The sequence below is a fragment of the Danio aesculapii genome, chromosome 9, assembly GCF_903798145.1.
Source record: "Danio aesculapii chromosome 9, fDanAes4.1, whole genome shotgun sequence".
NCBI lineage: Eukaryota > Metazoa > Chordata > Actinopteri > Cypriniformes > Danionidae > Danio > Danio aesculapii.
The window spans coordinates 39038299-39059899 of record NC_079443.1 but is presented as its reverse complement, the minus strand read 5'-3'; the positions used below and the strand labels follow the sequence as shown (position 1 = coordinate 39059899).

The 21601-nt window shown below is 34.7% G+C and overlaps 1 protein-coding gene across 1 annotated transcript in view; it reads left to right on the top strand.

The window, feature by feature from the left end:
- The window catches only part of adcy5 (adenylate cyclase 5), a 152139-nt gene that overhangs the window by 71460 nt on the left and 59078 nt on the right, over positions 1–21601 (top strand). Inside the window, exons 2-3 of the mRNA XM_056465659.1 lie at positions 14628–14777; positions 20488–20609. Coding sequence (XP_056321634.1) covers positions 14628–14777; positions 20488–20609 — 272 coding nt within the window. The remainder of the gene's footprint in view (positions 1–14627; positions 14778–20487; positions 20610–21601) is intronic.

Sequence of the window (21601 nt, the reverse complement as noted above, 5' to 3'; positions counted from 1 at the left end):
CAAGAAAAAACGGATATTTTTATTTCCATGTAGAAAATATAAAACTGCTAAAAAACAGCTTGCAGTTTGTTACTTTCCCCTAAATCGATCAACGATTTTTATTTACGTCTCCTCATACTTCAGTTTCTCATCAAATCTTTACCAATCAGATGCTTTCTCTAGTATCTGACATGCCCCGCCTCCTTCAAGATGTTTCTCATTTGCTGCTTATTTAATGCGCTTGATCTCAACCACTTTCAATGACGGAGCTGTGATCAAAACAATGCTATTGGCTGTTTGTGTAAAAGGGAGGAGCTACTCTGTCCCACCCTCCCTTAACTTGTTCAGTTGAGATTACGCTAAACATTGAATAAAATGCACATTTCAAAGCACTTCACTGGACCTTTAAACCTAAAAGAATGAAGTTAATTCAACTGAATTTATTACTGAAAACATATGAATTAAGTTGTTTAGGTGTTACATGTTGAAGTGTAAATTCAAACTTTCATGTTCATCATCTGCAGTCAAATAAATAAAATCAGTTGACAGTACTGTAATTTACAAAATAAAGCTGTTAACTGCATTGATGCAATTGAATTTCTGTTTTATGATTTTTGGTTATATAAAAACATTGTTATATTTACAGCATATACAGTTTAACAACTTTATTATTGTAAAAACTCGTTTTATTCATCTATGACATGTGTCAAATCTAGTGCCTCAAGGGTATGTATAGCTGAGGCCCTTCAGGAACTGGATTTGAAACCTGTGATCTGTAAAATCTCCCAAACTAAAGTATCACTTCATCTTTAAGGTCCCTGTGAAATCAAAATTGTTTTTTTAAATGTTAGGATCAATATAATATAATATAATATAATATAATATAATATAATATAATATAATATAATATAATATAATATAATATAATATAATATAATATAATATAATATAATATAGTGTGCTCAAATACAGTGACAAAAATTGCATTAAGGTGTAAAATCCAAAGCTTGCAGTTTGTCACTTTTGCTTAAATGGATTAAAAAAATGTTAACATCATCTCATACTTCAAATTTCTCATCAAATCTTCTGACCAATCAAATGCTCTCTAGTATCTGACATGTCCCGCCCCTTCAATACGTTTTTGCTATATGCGCTTGAGCTCACAAATTCACTGGCAGAGCTGTGATTTAAAACGAAACGCTATTGGCTGTTTTTTTTTTTTTTTAAGGGGAGTGGCTACTCTGTATCCCACCCTGTTATCATGTTTCAATTTACATCATCACTCAGTTAACAACAAGAGCACATTTCGAAGCATTTAATGGGACCTTTTAAAAAAAATCATTCTAGTATGCCAAGTATGCCGATTTACTCATGAAACGTTTCTTATTATCAGTTAATCAGTTTCCACCACAACAAAAAAGCTGCTATGAAAGTTCAGTTTTCTTTCATTTAAAATATTAAATGATTGTCTTAATCAAAATCTTTTGTAACTTTGTATAATTGTCTTTACTGTCACTTTTGAAGAAACCCAAACACAATAGTCTGGAAAGAGCTGGAGGTAGCAATAGCAATTACTATTTTTAGTAGATAATCCTCAGCATGCCAATAAGATAATTTACCTCTTCATTGCCTTAAACAGCTAAAATACTTAGTTTTTTACCAATGAGATGTAGCCTTTCTTTGAACCAAAACAGATAGCAGGACTATCAGAAAAAAGGCAGGGAGAAGGGAAAACGGGGACTTGCTTTTGGACAAATATTGAACTTTTGGCACATTTTGCTGGTGGGATTTTTTATTGTGCCGCCAGTAATCATTAATCTCTCTGAAATAAGTTTTGCTGTAACTCTGCTGTTCCCTAGTTACAGTTCATGCCGTCTGAGGCAGTACGCTTCTGTGAAACACAGTCAGACAGCTCAGCCAGCCATGCCTCTCACGGCCGTGTGAAACGGGGATGCAGCCTATCCCTGCCATGATTGACGACTCCATTGCCAGAGAAAATGAGTGTGACCATGTTTTATTGTCCAGGTTGTGCTCTTTATAAACACACCGCGTCCGTTGTCTGTTATTAAATGCACATTCATTAAAGATGCATGAAGTCATTCTCCTGGCATAACAACAACGTGTTGACTATAATATTTGGAGTTCAGAAAATAATATGCTGGATTTTGAGGTCAGAATTGGATTTTTTCAGTTTAAGGCCAGAAACAGGTCTAAGAATGCAAACACAGGCAGTTGCTTGGTCAAGCATTAAATGTTTGAGTTCTGCAGTGTTACTGTGGTGGTAATAAATACTGATACTCAGGGTATGAAAGTTACCTACAGTTGTCTTTGTCATTGAACTGAATGGATTATTGTTCATATATACATGTACAAAATATAGTAATACAAGTATATATTGTATTTTGAAAAAATATTCAGCATAATAGAAAATGAAAACTAAGATAGGAAAAAATGACAAATGATGATAGAATATAAATTTTTTGGGTAAACTAGCCAACATGGGCTTATTCTGAAAACGTAGCTCTATATACAACATCCTTGTTGCGCTTACCAGCCAACTGCTTACCTCTATATGGGCGGCTTTCCCGCTGTTACCAGTTTGTTCAGTTAGCTTGCCATGTACGTCGGCAGACTTGAGACACAGAGAGGAGTTAACCATATCAATGGGGTTCGAGTCCAGTGAAGAACAATTCCAGAAAGCTGGTAAGACAAAAACGGAAGCCAAAAAATAAAATAAACAAGTAAATAACAGGGTGAAAATCTAGTAAAATCTGAACACGTAAAAATCAGGCGAGGGCTTTTTTTTTTACTGGATTGCTTTTTAAAACTGTCGGTTGGGTTTAGGCAAGTGGGTGGGCGGGTCAATTGGTGCTTTTGAAAACACGATTGGTTGGGTTTAGGGAAGGAGGAGGGTGGGTCAGTCAGTCGACAGCGGCCTCTGGTGGATTTACACGAGAACAGCAGGCACGAATGGAAATTTGCGATTTTGAAAAAGCGCAGACCTCGGCCTCTGGTGGATTCGTGAAGACAAAAGCTGCAAAAAACATAGCTCCTGGGATGTATTTGGCGCTTTCGAGAAATGTATATAAGGGTACGTTTTCAGAATAAGCCCGAGTTGAAACTATATTTTTTAAAATAGGGCTGCTTGATTAATCAAAAGTAATTTCATGTGCATTTTGTCAGTAAAGCCAGTTCTGTAACCAGCTGTAAATCTCCAGCAGCTGCTTTCTGGTGGAGCCGAATTTACCACACCAAGCCATAGCCATAGAGCCATTCACTGACGAACTATGCAAAAATTCAGTTTAATTGATGTGATTCCTAGAACTAATGTGATCACTCTGTGGTTTGACAGCTGTTTGCGTCACTCTGGTGATCTACAGTTCTGTGTTTTAATAATGTTTTTTAATGTTTAATAATGTTTTTACTTAAAATCACTTCATAACTTCAGTTGAGTGTCTGAATTAAATCCTTCTGTCAGATGATGCTGTAGTTGTTGAATCAATAAAAGCAGTTAAATCTTCTGTTTGATCAGATCAGACAAGATGTTCATAAGAATTGCAGTTTTTGCTAAATTGTGAATTTTATTTATTTATTTCAATTTTGTGCGGGTCTACTTTAAAATGGCATAAAATAATGTAGTATTCAGCAATGCCATGAATATGCAAATTAGTCACCGTCTCCACACCAACTCAGACAACACTGTCCACTTTGTTAATTTACATTTACCTGTATTTTTTTTTCAGATGATATTTACAAATGAGGCAAAATAGAAGCGCAACAAATCAACAAATAGCAACAGTATGTACAGTATTAGTGCAGTGACAAACCACAGTTATTATAGTGTGGAGTACATAGCACAGTTTTTTTTTCAAAATAAATAAGAAACAAAAAAGTAGTTGGAAAATAGTTAGAATATGAAGTGCTAGCAGCACATGCTAGGGACATGTGCTGATGAAAAAGATCAAAAGTTTTGCTGTAAAATATTCGGCTGCATGGGTTGGCTTGGCCAAGTCTTTCAACCAGCTTGGATCAATAAAAGTGAAATTCATTGAAAGTGATTTTGTTCCTTTTTGGCATGGCATCACAAAATGCTGCTCACTTGCAGAATGTGCTGGAAGACACAGAAGTATTAAATATAAGTAAATGGGTGCCGATTCAGTGCGTTGTTTCTAACCTATTTAGAATAGGTTGTTAAAGCCATAGGGTTATCTGAGCCTGCTTAAATGCTGTGTAAAATAACATGTAGTGAAGGGATGGGTTTATGATGCGAGTGAATCCAGGTACAACTGCATTAGGAAAACACTGAGATTGATACGACCTCCTACTATTACCTTCAAGCATTAAATGTGTTCTGTACAGTATGTGGGTGCTACAACCTGCAAGTTATTGATCAATTTCACCTTTTTTCTTTTCTGTTTAACAGAATAGAGTTGAGTAGCTCAGCCAGAGCTATCCATTAGTTTGTCTTTGACCTCAAGGGCCTGCTTGAGCTTCATATTTACCATTACTGCTGCAGTAGTGCAGTTGAAACATCCAGTTTTACGAGGATTCTCTTCTGTTGAGCTTCACCATCCTATTATGTGGATGAGATTGTAGCAAGTAAATGTCATATACTGTATATGTTGCTGTTTTGATGAGTAGTTCAAATTCTTTAAGTCTGTTTCCTGTTCATGGTTTACATATTTTGAAGTATTGTGTATTATATCCACCTTTGGTTTTGCAGTGCATGCCATTTTTGTGTGTTCTTACTGTAAGCCTAATGTAGATCAGCTGGCATCCAGGGGGATTAATGTATTTAGATTAAAACAAGAAAGCATTTTTTTTATGTTGGGTCAAATAAAGATAACATTGAACCCAACATTGGGTTAAGCTTTTCAATTAGATTTAAATTACACATTTTAATTGTAGCTGCTGGGTTTGTCCATATTTGGCTCAAGCTCAAACAAGCCAGCATTTTTTTTTTGGAGTGTTAGAAGTAAATCAGGTGGTAGTAGGAACTCTCCTCCCATTTTATGTTTATATATGCACACATTGTTATTTATGCATATTTAATTATGTACACTACATGTAAAAAAAATACATTATTTTTCAGTTGATATTTTTCACCTCAAATATTTCACAAATTAAAACATAAAATTCAAGAGAAGGAAAATATAATAAAACCATTAGACTGTATGACTTAATACAGTTTTTGAAATACTTTCTTTATCATATGAAAAAGAAAACTTTTTTTTTAAACTTTAGACCAAATGTCAGTGAGTTTAAAGCATGTACAGTATGTAGTGCTGCGCATGCGGCGACACACAGCTACAAGTGTCGGCGTGCGTGTTTGTTTGTTTATTTGTTTGTTGCAAGTCTCCCTTTTACATCAACATTTTAATTAATATAAAAACGTAAGTGATTACCTGAGCAATATCCTCCTCCAAGGAAACTCAAGTGGAGAAGTAAATATAGAAAGATAGGAGTAATCGTGTTATGGACCCTGGTCATGGGTTTGAAACACCTAGGGACTCGGCAAGGATTCAGTATTCCCGGGAGTTTCTTTTACAATGGTACGAGCCAAATAACGTGAAGCGAACTGGGGAATTATATTTTAACTCCGGAAATTTTTCACCTTTTAAGCAAAGAGGAAATGGCCTCGGACAAAAAGATTCAACATTTAAAGTTCGGAAAAGAGGTCAGAAGGAAGGTGTTCGTCAGACTGAAAAACTTAAACCCTTCAAAAATCCCTCTTCCTAAAATCTAATTGGTTAATGTGCAGTTCTTACGGAAAAAACGGACGAGCTTCAAGCTTTAAAGTTCCAGCATGATTTTAGGAATGTTTGTTTGCTGGCACTCACGGAGACTTGGCTGTGCAAGGAGGACTTAAATTCGTGGTTAAGGCTGGACTACTTTGGAGTGCCTGTTCGCATGGACCGAGATGCAAGTGAAACCAGCAAAACTGAAGGAGGTGGCGTATGTCTGTATATTCGTGAGAACTGTTGCAATGTCAATTCTGTGTCTGTCAAGGAGAGAATATGCACAGAAGATATTGAACTGTTGTCTGTGACATTGCAACCTCAGTATTTGCCTCGCGACTTCCCACTGTTGTTCGTCACAGTTGTTTACATCCACCCTCGTGCCATCGAGTATTATGCGGCAAAGGAGATAGAACACATTTTGTACAAACTACAGTCTGTGTCTCCTGATGCACCTAGTTTTATCCTTGGAGATTTTAATAATTGTAGATGGGAGAAATCGCTGGGCCACTTCAACCAGTATGTAACTTGCCCAACACGAAAGGATAAAATTTTGGATTTGTGCTATGGGCCGATTAAAGGAGCACACAAATCTTTTAATAAGCCACCTCTAGGAACCTCAGACCATAATATGATTTTATTGGTTCCTACGTGTAAAACAGTTTTTAATGTAAAAAGGCTCAAATAATCAAAATTAAAGACTGGTCGGAAAATGCTACGCTGCATTTTAAAGGATGTATGGAATGTACAGATTGTACTGTTTTTATGGACTCTGGTTTGGACATTGATGAAGTAACGGATGTAGGTTGCAGTTATGTGACGTTTTGTGAGGATATGATTATTCCTGTGAAATCCTTTAGCAATTTTCCAAATAACAAACCATGGGTTACAAAATCACTTAAGACTCTTATGTCAAAACGTTATAGGGCCTTTAAAGAGGGAGATATTGTTGAGTGTCATAGACTAAAAAAAGAAGTTAAGTGGGAAATTAAAAGGGCTAAAGCAGTATATAAGGGAAAACTTGAAAATGGGAAATGTGGGTTCTGCCTGGGATGGCATGCATTTATTTACAGGACAGGATAGTAGGAAAGAAAATAAAATTAGTTTAAATGGATTCACGTCAGACAGAGTTTTGTCACAAAATTGTAATAATTTTTATTCAAGATTTGATAGTCATGATTTTAAACAAGAAATCGAGAGGATGAAAAATGAATGCAGAATAGACAGAGTACGATTGCATCTTTTTTGATATGAAGGATGTGATTTATGAGTTTTAAACAGAGTAAAATAGGGAGGGCACTGGGGCCGGATAAGATAGGAGGGTAGATTGCTTAAGGAATGTGCTGAGCAGTTAGGACCCATATTTCATGAATTTTTTGTTTTATGCTTTCAACAACAAAAGGTACCTGCACTGTGGAAGCAGTCTACAGTTGTTCCTGTGCCAAAAAAACAGAACCCACAGAAGATAGAGGAGTTTAGACCTGTGGCACTTACATCTTTAGTTATGAAAAGTTTTGAAAAGATAGTTAAGAGGGAAATAATTCAAAAGACTCGCAGTGTTCTGGATCCCTTTCAGTTTGCGTATAGGCCTAAGAGAGCGGTGGAGAAAGCAGTAGGAACTCTGTTGCACTTAGTTCTTAAGCATCTTGATAAGCCTAAAACATTGGCCAAGTTACTTTTTATTGACTTTTCGTCAGCATTCAATACCATTCAGCCACATATTTTGGTTGAGAAACTTAATGAATTTGAGTTAGATCGAATGCTTGTAGGTTGGATTTTAGACTTTCTTGTCCAGAGGACACAGAGGGTTTAGGTGAATAATTGTTTCTCTAAATGGTTGGAGTCATCTACGGGGTGACCTCAAGGTTGTGTCCTTTCTCTTGTATTATTTCTTTTGTACACAAATAGTTGTAGGAGTATTTTTAGTAATAGGTACATTTTTAAAATTTGCTGACGATTCTGTAATTGTTCGTTTGTTATGTGAGGAAAACTCTACGCACGGTACTGTAATTGAGTATTTTTCCAGCTGGTGTCAGGAGGCTTTCTTACAAGTGAATGTTCTTAAGACTAAAGAGATGACTATTAAATTTAATCGTACAAGGAGACTGATTAAGGGTAAGCAAACAAGTATTATTGGAGTGAGTGTTTAGAGTGTTGATCAGCATAGGTATTTGGGAACTGTTTTCGATAATAAACTGTCCTTTTCTGTAATCACTCATGTGCATGTTTTACAGTTCATACATTGCCATTGTTATCCTTTTCTTTGCTATGTTGGTTCAATTCTCTAAGTGTGGAAATTGAAGAAAATTGTGAACCTAAGAGGGAAAAATAACAGGAAGAAAACAGATGACCATGGCTCAGTTATACCATAGACAAGTTTTGAGTAAAGCTCAGAGTATTCTGTCAGATGATTCCCATCCTATGCACCACAAGTTTTATCTTCTCCCTTCTGGTATTCGATATAGAACTTATATTAGTAAAACAAATCGGTGTAAACTTTCATTCATCCCCTCAGCTGTAAAGTTTTTAAATTTAGGGTAGAATTTGTATTGTATAATGTGCTTTTGTGTGTTATGTGTGACATGCTTGTATGCTGCGACCAAATTGCCTTCGGAAAATGAATAAAGACTGACTGACTGATTACTGAGTTGCTGCAAAGTGTGCTAGGTTAGTGTACTTGAAATAAATTGATTTGACACTGGTGATCTCTTTGTGTCTTAGCAGGTATAAACTTTAGGCCAAAAGTCAAACTCAATAGCCCTTACAGTATCATATCATATCGTCACCCAAGTATTTTAAGCCTTCACTTGTTATCTCGTTCACACTCCTCTGCAAGACCACAGTTTCAGATTCTTGGCTAACAGAGCCACCAGCTGTTCTAATTCATAGGGTTTGCATCTGGCTTCAGGTTTACTGTACTGGCAGCCCTTGACAGTGAGTGAGAGATTGGCTTCCCAGAGGGTCAATGACTGACCCATCCTCCCCTCCGCTAGCTTCATTATGTCCAACAAATTCAGCAGGTTGCATTAGTCCTCATCGTGAATAACACGTGAGATGAAGCACAATAGGCTCATTTAAGAATTGCGATGCATGCATTAATCCTCTTAAAACAAAGACTTCCTACTTCTTTCTTTCGCTGCTGTGCTAGCTGTTGGATAACCCCGCATTCTTACAGCCGAGAGAAGAACTATTGTACATACCCTCCCACTCGGTTACACAGGGATTCCGCCAGCTTCCTAAAAAGGACATTACGGAATGTGAAAAGGGAGTGTATTAATAGAGTGCATTATTGCTCAGGAATATTTGCTTTGCAGCATGCGTGTGTGTGTCTGTTTTCATGGCACTGATGAAAAGCTTCTGCAATCACTGCTGTAGACAACCAACACTGCAGCTGCTGTAGTACTAAATTCACATATTTAATCTGTAGAATTTAGCAGAGTATTAAAGTCCATGTCAACCGGAAGTAGCTGAGACTGCTGATATACTTCCAACTGAAATGGAATATTGAGTAGGGGGCGGGGATTTCTTTTTGTAAATCATTCCCTCATAGCAAACTAATGGTAAGAGTGGTGTGGTTAAGAATAATGTGGCTGAAGTCGTCAAACTGACGTCAACAGAATCACCAACAAATGCAGAAGCATACTCAGACTTTGATTGAAGATGGCCAAACACTTTTTTTTCAGTTAATAAACATGCACAGCTTAATTGTTTACCTGAAGAATAACAGTGTGTGCTAGCAAAATAAACATTGTACATTTTGATATCACACTGACTTTAAATAGGTTTCAAGGCCAGTCTCAACCATTACTCATTTACTCCTTTTTTACCAAGGCAGTTCAAGTGCTGGTTTTTAACCAGAGCCTAGTTTTATATCGTTTTTTTTTGTGTTTCGACACTCAAATGACCAGATCTGAACCAGGAAAAGTGGCACTTAAGTAGCACCAAAACATTGCTATGCAGAAAGAACCACTTGGTTCAGGGGCTGATGGTGTGATTACTGTGACCAAGTGACAAACAGATGGTGTTTTGAGTGCCATATATGAAATGGCAGTGGAACATAATGCTGAACACATCATTTATTTACAACATAGGCTCATTGTGGATATGTACTCCGTCTACATTTCTGGGGATCGCGAATTATATACCCAGAGGTACGTCTGGCTGTATTTCGTCTACGAGCTACTATTTCGACTACTAGCCGGTATGATGCTGCCCACGACTTTTATTCATTTAGCTCTTAGTCAGCTTATCTCTGTATGGACAGCTTTTCTGGAGTTACCTGTTTGCCCAGTAGCTCGCCGCATATGTCGGCAGGCTGGGGACGTAAAATACATCTCCAGAAACCAGGTAAAACGAAAGCAAAAAAAAAAGGGAATAAAAACAACAGGCTGAAAATGTGGTGAAATCATGCGGCTTTGACAGCTTTTCTTTTTCTAGATTGCTTTTGAAAACATTATCAGTTGTGTTTAGGGAAGGGGGTGTCCCCAGAAATGTAGAGCTGGGTATGTATCCACAATGATCCTGGGTTGTTTATTAACCTCTGTCTATGCCAAAAATTACTCTGCACTTACATTATTAGCAACTCTTTGTCAATGCTACATTTGTATTTGGCGCTTCCGCATTTCATTACTGGGGAAGATCAGACATGCATTGATGTTGGATTTGTCTCTACGGTGGCTCTTTAGACAGTGGAAAAGCAAAGAAGTTATTAAAAGGCTTGCCAGATAAACTGGCAATAGCACTGGCTCCAAACTAGCACCTGGTTCATGCTAGTGGAAAATTAGTGGGGTATTATATCAGCTTTGAAACTGCAGTTGCTGATACATCAACAAGAGTGCAAGAAATTGATGTCTAGATGATTCTCGTTGGATGTGTGACATTTTTTTCATAGGTACATTTCTGGTGGTATTGATGAGTTCAGACTGCATGATTTTTAAAGTAGTTGTGTGTCAGATGTTTTTACACTGCATGACTATCTGGGTTAGCGTTTCGACACTGCTGTGTTTACACTGCAAGATGGATCTGCGACAGGGTTTCACGCTGCATGACTTTACAATAGCAAGAATCACAGACAATTTTGTCTCTGTCTGCAAACTACGTCTTACAACCAAACACACGCAAGAAATTATATGAAAACAACGCGAGGTCACTTAGTATATCTTTTGGTATTAACTACATAATGAGAAAGAAACCTTTAGTGTGGTGGGAAATGTACTTATTTAGCTCACCTGGCCTTTGAAGGAAATTAGCAGTTTCTCCTCAATTCTTTTTTTTTGTTTTCGACCCAGTTGTGTTACTGCTCAGATGACATGTCAAACAGACACGGTTCTGATTTGCTCCTGCCAAATCACTAGTTTTTCCTTTTATTTCTTGGGTCCAAATTGACCCAAAAGAAGCCCTTTTAACTTTTCCCCCAACCTCCCGCTGGCCTGCAGATACCTATATACTAGTGGATGCTAGGGCTGCTCGATTATGGGAAAAATCATAATCACGTTTTTTTTGGTCATAATTGTAATCACGATTATTCAAAACGATTATCAGTTGAAGTCAAAATGATTCACCCTCCTGTGAATTTTTATATATATAAATATTTCCCAAATGATGTTTAACAGAGGAATTTTTCACAGTATTTCCTATAATGTTTTTTCTTCTGGAGAAAGGCTTATTTGTTTTATTTCTGCTAGAATAAAAGCAGGTTTAAATATTTTGAAACCTATTTTAATAGCTCAATATTATTAGCCCCTTTAAGCAATAAATATTTTTGATAGTCTGCAGAAAAAAATCCTGTTATACAATGACTTGCCTAATTAAGCCTTTGAATGTCACTAAGCGGAATACTAGTATCTTGAAAATATCTAGTAAAATATTATGTACTGTCATCATAGCAAAGATAAAAGAAATGAGTTATTAAATCTGTTATGTTTACATTGTGGTTTCTCTTTCACATGTCTTTTGATTCTCAACTTGTTTGTTTATTACACAAATGAGGGTTAATATGAATAATCACTAAAAACGGTGCTCTGAAACAAATGTGCATGTATTTGACCATTAAAGCGCTAGCATTAAGATGGGTTAGATGTGTGTGCTCTGCTGGTCTCCGAGGCAAAGCACGGCACACACACAACAGCGTGTGCTCTTTCGCGCTTTTAAAAATATGTATCATTCGAATGTACATCAATGAATGATGCGCATCCCGTGCAGCAAAAGTTACATTACAGTACATGCTTTAGTCATTTTCACGTGGAACTGAGCTTTGCAGAGCAACAAATGTGTACAACTGGAAAGGGGGCGGTGTATGATGGAATAATCGTTTATCTCGATTTAATGGTTTTTCATAATTGTTAGAAGCTAAAATCGAAATTGAAACCGGATTTTCGATTAATTGCGCAGCCCTAGTGGATGCTGCTCTCTCGTTGGCTTTAGGTAATCAATGATGTTATTTTCAACCAGAACAGATTTCACATGGCATGATTTAAATCACAGACAGCTCCAGATATTTAGCATGCCAAATATATCACAAGAGTTGGAGACTCGTCAGTAATTCTCTCAGATCGTGTCTTTGACAGTTCACACTGTGTGATTGTTACTCCCGTGAACGAGCACCGATTTGCCTGTGATTTCAGGCTTTTGTCTGCGATTTCTCAACTTGTCAGCGAGTCAAGATCGGGGCTAAAATCATGCAGTCTGAACTCTGCATGAGCGAGGTAGATTTGATTAGAATTAATAAAGGTAGTTGAATCCTTTAAAAATGAAAGCTGTATTAATTTTTTTGTTCTACCTTATTAGTGGTCTTACCTTGATTTAAGGTGACTTGTTGCACAGACAGACTGTAATCAGTATTGATTGTCCTTTTCCACTTGGAGTAACCAAGGTTTTTTTTCCATTTTCTAATCGTGAAGTTAGCCAGCTTTGAACAGAAAACTTGCTTGTGTGTCTGTATTCATGTTTCATGTGACATCACTGGCTTCTTCAAAAGGATATAAAAGCAGGAGTGTTCAGTATTTAAGCTTTATTGACCTTTTACCCGCTTGTTCTAAACATTTTGACTACTTTTTTATATAACTCACATAAAGCCATATTTTCTGTCACACATATTGTTATTTCAGACTTTTTCAGTCTTATTTGTACATTAAAAGGTATTTTTTTTTAAATATGACAATGATTGGTTCATCCAAATTACAAAGAAAGCAAACCATTTAATCCAAAATACTAAAATTAGAGTTTATGTAATGCGATCGGAGCATTTTTAAACAAAATAAAGGCAAAGAAGGCACAGTTATATTAATACAATCCATATTAGGGTGAAGCGTCTGTTGCCTGAGGTCATGGCAGAGATTTGTCCACTGAAGTTCAGTCCAGCACAAGCAAAGATATTATGGGAATGCGTCTCGCTGCCCTGATACCAGTGTTTAGAAGGAGTCAAGACGCCCTGTTCCTGACCCCGCTTGTGGAAGACAGGGAGGAGGGCCTATTTAACCCAGATAAATTGAAATGCGTTGACACTGAACAGCTTCAGGTTGTTTGGCTAGTCTTCATCAAACAGTCTATTTTAAGTTTCCTGGAAGACTTCCTGGATTTCTTTTTTGAACCACAAACCCATCTTGCACATCACAATGAAAAAGTCAAATAAGGTGTATGTATATATGTGTGTTTAAAACTCTTGTGGTTTATGGTAAATATGGGTTAAAATTAGGTGTGTAATAATGCAGTGTTCTGTGTGTGTGCTTTTTGGTTTGGTTGTCATGTGCATCAAGGAAAACTACTGTTTTAAAATAAATACTTAACATTTTAATTAAAACTTACTTTGAAAACGTAGGATTATATACAGTATGTTCATTTCTGTTGATTCTTAAATACCAAAGTTGATCTATAAAGCCTGTGTTTCAGCATTATAAACCACACCTTCTGTCCAGTAATCACAAGAAGCTTTGTGTTTTGTTGCATTTGATAAGAAATGCAAGTCTCATTTTAAATTTGGTCCATTTTATCAAGAAAATCAAGCTTTGGTTCAAGCAGCGGGTGAATGTGACAATTTCCTTTCTCTTTATTATTAGTTATAGCACAAAATAAACATCTCATGTCTCATCTAAAACAGCTGTAAATAATGTCAAGTAGCATTACGTTTGCCAGGCAAGCCATTCAGTTTCCACAACTTGTTCGTTCACTGGAGAAATAAACTCTGAAAGCCACTGTGTAAATAATTAAATTTCAACAGTGAATTGGAGCAGAAACGCAATTTTATAATTCGATTTAGATGGTTTTTGAGTTCTGATTGTAGTCTAAAAATAGGTAAAGCTACATAAAAATCTCTCTTCATAAAGTCATAAATCAGTATCATTAAAAACAGTTTGGCGGAAATTTATTACAGTTTGTAACTCCCAGAATGCAAAGATTACACAACAGACTCTATTCAGTAAATCATAGATAAAGCACTCCGGAGGATTGCCAACATAGTCTAATTAAATTTTATTAGACCACTCGTAGTTGAACAATGAAAATAAAACATAAACATCATGATTTTATGACTAGTGGAGTCCATGTGTAATCAAAATGTACAATGTTTACATTTTTTTACACTATAGTTAATTCACTGATATGATTTTTTTTGTAATCTTCAGTCAAAAATCTGACCATTCGCCCCCTAATATTTGCCTCACACCCTACTCAATAAAAGTTTCAGCAGCTTCCGGTTCATGCAGACTTTAAAGTACTATTGTTTATTCATTTTAAACTTGAGTGTGTTTTTTAAATGAGTGTTTGATAAGTAAATGGGTCCAGTATTTAACATATTATCTTCTTTATAGCAAACAATGATAACATTTATTTTAAGGCAAATAAACTTTATCTTTTTGAGACGTTAAAGGTTAAAGATTTCAATTGTTTGATGGTGTGTTTTTCTTCTGTTCACAGCTGGTGTCCAATGTCCTGATCTTCTCCTGCTCTAATATAGTTGGTGTGTGCACACACTACCCAGCAGAAGGTTCTCAGAGACAGGCCTTCCAGGAGACCAGAGAATGTATTCAAGCCCGTCTGCACTCGCAGAGAGAAAACCAGCAACAGGTGAGAAGAACCTACTGAAAATCAGGACTTCTGCTGCTGCAGAACATGTTTACTATTTTGGCCCAATTCCAATTCAATGTTTGTACTGAATTGGGAGAGCACTACAACACCTGCACACATCATCATATGTCCTCGCAATCTCTTGCTTCATGTGAGATCAGATGATCGCGACAGCTGTAGTTATTTCAGTTGTGTTATTGTTTGGTATTTATCTTCAGGAAATCACTGAAGGCATATATTATGTTATCATAATATCTAATGTAGCAATAAGATCGTAACTACACTGTGTATTTACGCAGTGGCCATATTCATCTATGTAAACACACGAAAAACAACATTAACATTATAGCAGACACTGTAAAAAGCCCATTCCACAGCCACTAGACATTACTGACAGGGTATTCGAGTGTCATCAAGTGTCAGAATGTTGTGGGACTGCTGTACAGAAGTTATTATTAGGGATTATAGATCGCAAAATTTAGAGGTTTTTTTTACCGTCTGTTTTTTTTTTTTTAAACCAATGAGGTAAACATGAACGCGGTTATAAATATATTAAAACATGTTTGTGTTTGTCTTAAATTCGTAATAATGAAAAATCTTTGTTCGAAGGGCTATTCACCCCTTCCCCTTAGCCCTATGCCTTCAAGCTAAAGAGAATTGGGACACCACTACCCCTTGGCGTACACGCGCCAAATGAGGGGTAGGGGTAAGGGGAAGGGCTAAGGAGTAGAATTGGGATTGTCAGGTTTAACAGACATTCAGAAGTATTCATTCAGAAACACGTAGATTTTTGATTACTGTGTTTTATATCAAATAAACACAGTCTTAGATAAGCATGGCAATAAATGATTTACAATAAAAATATAACCACACACATTTGAAAGTTAGCAGAAAGCATGTGAATGTTTTATACTCGTTTACTACCCAAATGGAAAATCATAAAAGTCAAAATTAATACTAAAATGTATCATTAAATCTTATTTTTTTTATATAATTAAATAATGTTTCTGCACTAATGCACATTTTGTGTTTTTTGGAGCTGAGATATGAGAAATTAGTTGTTTTGTCCAGTCTCTTTAATTATCCATCCAGAATTGAATGTAATGTTGACTTGCAGATTGTGTACAATTTGTGCATGTCTAAGAATGACTTTTTCCTGTGTTCACAATTACCCTCAATACAAACAAAAAACCCAAAACCAGTGTGCCTAAAGGGGTAGATCATCCAAAAATGTAAATTCTGTCATCATTGTCACCCTTTACTTCTTTCAAGCTTTTATGATTTTCTTTCTTCTAATAAATATTTGGAAAAATGTTGGAAACATGTAACCATTGACTTCCATATCAGTGTTGGACAAAGTTACTTTTGAAAGTAATGTATTACAATATTGAGTTACTGCCCAAAAAATTATCTAGTTGCATTACTTAGTTACTTTTTTATACAAAGTAATGCGTTACGATACTTTTGAGTTACTTTTGCATTACTATTGCATTACTTTTTCTTACCTTTTTTTTCTTTTTATTTAATAAAGGAGCTCTGCAATTAACAAAACACTGTATAACCTCTATTTACTATTAAAAACGCATGAAATAATAATAATTTAGGATAATGTTATCTTCTGAGAAGTTCCTGAGCCCAGAGCTCTACATGAAGTAAATACAGATTAATAACAGTTTAAAGCAATGCGATTGACGCTTTTGTACTTTTTGTATTATTAGTGAAGTAAGATGAGCATTGAAACAATTCCTTTTCACTTTTCTTCTATGCATTAAGAATAATGAGAATACTTCCAGTGCAGAAGGCTCTGCCATCTTGGTTTCTGTTTGTTTCTGCAGGGAGAAAATTCTCTCATTGAGTGTGGGATTGGACATTGATTAATTGGCTTTTAGAAATAAATTGCTAAATTAAAATTAAACTTAAAGTTTAATTAAAGTTTTATTAAATAAACTAAAATATTATTACTTATTTTTTTAAGTTTTACTTTACTAGTTACTTATAAAAGTAATATTATTATGTAACTTGCGTTACTCCCAACATTGTTCCAGAGTATTTGTGTTTTTCCTACTATGGAAGTCATTGAAAACAGGTTTTTAGCTTTTCTCAGACTACCTTTTTGTGTTCAAGTGAAAAAGGAACTCAAAGATTTGGAAGGGTGAGGCTGAGTAAATATACATTTTTGGGTGAACTATCCATTTAACCTTTTCAATAAGTCATTGTTTTATTAAAGTAAATCAGAATGTGCAGGAACTAAGCAATTTTGCTGTATTGACTCATGAGTCCAATATGTGCGATAACTTCAAAAATTGAGTAAACAGAAATTGTGAAACATGGCAATTTCAAACCCTTGGTAGCATACATAGATAATCAACACGTGCTCATTCTGAAAATGTAGCCCTATATGCATTTTCTGGATATCACAAATTATGTACCCAGAGGTACTTATGGCTGCATTTTATCTTTAAAACGGATGATACTGGGCGATATGACGCTGTTCATTTTCATGCTTACCAGCTGACTGCTTGCATCTGTATGGAGTGCTTTCCCACTGTTACCAGTTTATCCAGTTAGCTCAGCATGTACATCGGCAAACTTGAGACGCAGAGAAGAGTTGAAGTCCGGCGAACAACAGTTCCAGAAATTGCGTACAATTTTTTAAATAAAATAAACAATTAAAAAATGAAATAAACAAGTAAATAACAAGGTGAGAATATGGTAAAATCTAAAAACGTGGTAAAATTCAGGCGATGATTTATTATTTTTTGTGGGATTTGCTTTTAAAGTTTTTTTTTTTTTTTTTTTTAGAGTCAATCTGTACTTTTTAAAACACTATTGGGCTTAGGGAAGGAGGGTGGGTCAGTCGACAGAGACCTCTGGTGGATTTATGCAAGAACAGCAGTCACGAGAGAAATTTGAGTCAAAAAGCGTACACGGGTGGATTCGCGAAAACAAAAACTGCCAAAAAACTGACGTATTTGATGCTCTCCAGAAATGTATATAGCGGTACACTTTCAGAATGAGTTTGGGTTGTAGATGATACTTATACTGAGAGTATTTGAGAAATTATTTTTAGTATCTTGGGCCCTGGCATGCAAAATAGAACTGCATTATAAACAAAATATTCAACCAATTGGCATCCTAAAAAAAAATCTGATTTTGATTTTCCTGTTCAGACATTCTGTTTACAACGAGTAACTTTAAAACACATCAGCCAGTCATTAGAATATTGGTCTGCTTAATATCAGCTTATGCTAAGATGAATGAGAGTTAGTACTCATTGCAAAGTGATGACCGTAAATAATCAGCAGAATGTCTTAAAATCAAATTGATGAGATGCATATTAATTTAAGTATGATTTTAACTAAATACGTGTGTAAACTGAATCTAACAATTAAGTTTTTCACTTTTGACTGATTGTAAAAGTAGTTGTAAATACATTTGATTGGATTGCTTTCATAGTGTACACTGGTTATTGAATGCAGTCACATATCCACAAAGAATATCTATATTACTCTACATTTACTGACCTACCTTGTTGTAATTATGGGAAGTGCTGTGAAAAGAAATGCTTTTCTAAGATTTAAATAGTTTGTTTATATACAAATTTATTTTATTTACATGCTTTGATGCTTCATCATAATATGTGTAACATGGGCTTTTCCATTTAAATTCGTATCAGTCATTTATAATATTTTACATTCTGTTTTAATTTCTTCATTAACTACTGGTGTGAGGTTTTGGGTAACACTAGTTTTTAAGTACCAATTATTAAGATATTGGCTGTTTATTAGTACTTATAAAGTACATATTCTGTGTGATCCTGTTTTAAATCTGCTAGATCTTATTAGAATTAGATGTTCTAATGAAATGTGATCAAGTAAAGAAAAATAACTATTTCTTTTTAGTGAAGGCTACTTGTTTTGAAATTGTGTTACATAGGATGAAAATATTTATATACCTGCAAGTGTGCCTTAAACTGTACAATAATCAGGTACCAAAAGTAGCATGATTGAGGTTTTCAATGAGAATGACAGTGTATACTGCCAACATATAGTAAATAAAATGATAATCGTTCAGTGTAAATGTTTTCTCTCAGCTGTACACGACAAAACAAAAGTGTGCTCTAAAAACAGACTCTAATGTGTGGGAAAAGAACTACAGATTGCTTGAAATAGAGTTAATGTTCAGACAGTCCATTCACATGTCTATTGATTTTCAGTAAATTATTGAAACTGTGAGAAATGGAAACACACTATGGTGATTCATTTGCACGATTAAATCCACATCCTACAGAGACACATGATAGACTTACTAAAGAAAGACGTATAATGTCTGTTTCCATGCACACTGAAGCCCACCGAGGCCATGCATCATTATTTCAACAAATATCACATTTTTTTCATTTCAAGTCTTTCAAAATATAACAGCGTGGCCTCCAGATCAGCATACCTGTACTGAATAACTATTATCCTGCCACAGTTGGTCTAATATTTGCTGTTTGGGTTTGTTTGTTGGTTGCTTTGGTTTATTGTTTGTTTTATTTAGCTTATTTTACAGTAAGGTTAACATTTGTTAACATTAATTACATTCATTAATATGTAAAGTTTATAGCATTTATTAATCTTAGTTAACTTTTAAGGCCATCATTCACAAATACAACTTTTGGTATCACCTTTATTTTGATGGTCCCTTTAACGCATTTTGTTGAATTTAAGTTACAATGCATCTACAATACATGCCAACTAATTATCATTAGATTATAAGTAGACTGTTAGGTTGGGGTTAGCATTAGTGCAAGTTGACATGTACTTGCAAAGTTTCTTATTTTCAGTTAAATGTCTGTTGAAGGAGCAGTATCAATAGATATTAAGCAGACAGTCTAGTTCAAATGAGAAATAGTTAGCATGTAGTTGCAATGCAAATTTTAGTCAACAAAATGTGCAATAGGGACCATCAAAATAAAGTCTTACCCACATTTAGATTTCTTTTTGACAAAACTTTCCAAAAAATGATTGTTCTATAATTATCATTAGATTATATATTACATTATAATTTTTTTTATATTTTATATGATTTTTTTTCTAATTTATTTATTTCCCATAAAGCATTTGATAATAAATCAATAATTATTATTTAATGGAACAATATTAATATGAATAGTGAAACATTAATTGTTAACTGAAGATCAATCAAATTGTTGCTCGTTGCTTATTACTGATTTTGAATTGGGTGAATAAGGTGTATACCGCATGTCTTTGGACTGTGGGGGAAACCGGAGCACCCGGAGGAAACCCACGCGAACACGGAGAGAACATGCAAACTTCACACAGAAATGCCAACTGACCCAGCTGAGGCTCGAACCAGTGACCTTGCTGTAAGGCGATCGTGCTACCCACTGCGCTGCCGTTTCGCCCTGAATAATGAACAATTCAAAAATTCAAATAAATAAATATAAAACATATTTAGATTAAAGAGAACATAGTGTATTATGTTTACACTGAAATACCCTGCTGTTACCATCAGATATCCTCAATGTGTAATTCTATGACAGTAGTACTTAGCGCTGTAAGTGTATTGTGTTAATGCAGAATAAGTGAACAGTAGTTTTCTGCAGATGATGGATTGACTGGACATTTCCTCTTCCCTCTTGTTTGTTTTCATTTGTCTTTGCACTCTTTTCCCCTTTTACTATGATTACTGTGATGATTTGCAGGAGCGTCTCCTCCTCTCTGTGCTTCCTCGTCATGTGGCCTTGGAGATGAAAGCCGATATTAATGCCAAGCAGGAGGATATGATGTTTCACAAGATCTACATTCAGAAGCATGACAATGTGAGGTAAGAGAGACTCCTCAGATGGCCTGAAAGACGCTCGCTTTCAATGTTTGCACCTCAGAGCACCATTTACAGCCTCTTCAACCTGCAGTAATCAATTTATTTATGCTTTACATCATTTATTAAAGTTGAGATTTTAACTTAGTCTTTGAGAGCAGCTTAGTGGATTTTGGAACTAAAGTTACTATAAAAGTTACTACTTTCTTGCTGACTGAAAATAATAGAAGCTCATTAACGGACACAAAATCCAAACCTATTATTATTTAATAATTTCCCTAATTCAATAATTATTATTATTTAAATTATTATTTAATATTTATTTCAATAAAATTAAATCAAATACTAATATATATATATTATATAAATATATATATATATATATATATATATATATATATATATATATATATATATATATATATATATATATATATATATATATATATATATATATATATATATATATATATATATATTAGTATTTGATTTAATTTTATTGATTTTTGTTTTTAGCATTGGATAAAAATATAATGGATTAGCTAATTTATATTAAAAATATGTTTTTGGTTTATTTAATTTAGTTAATTTAAGTATTAAACTTATTTGTAACTTTTTTTATTTGTAAATTATTTTATTTATTTGAATTATACCCATAATATCTTGTTCTATGATGTAGCCTTTATATAATGTATAATTTAATATTAACACTTATTATTATATTCAAAAATGTAAGCTGATTACTAGATTTTTAAGTACTTGTTTATTTTATTTTTTGTGATGTGTATTTTTTTGTTTTCGCAATAGATGAAATATAATGGATGAAATATATCATTTTAGTTTTTTGGTTTATTTAATAACATAATAATGTAATAACATTGGATTTAAAATAGTTAATTTTATTTACTTGTAATATAAGCATAATGTAGATTTCTTATTATTTGATGCAGCGTTTATTATAGATAGATAGATAGATAGATAGATAGATAGATAGATAG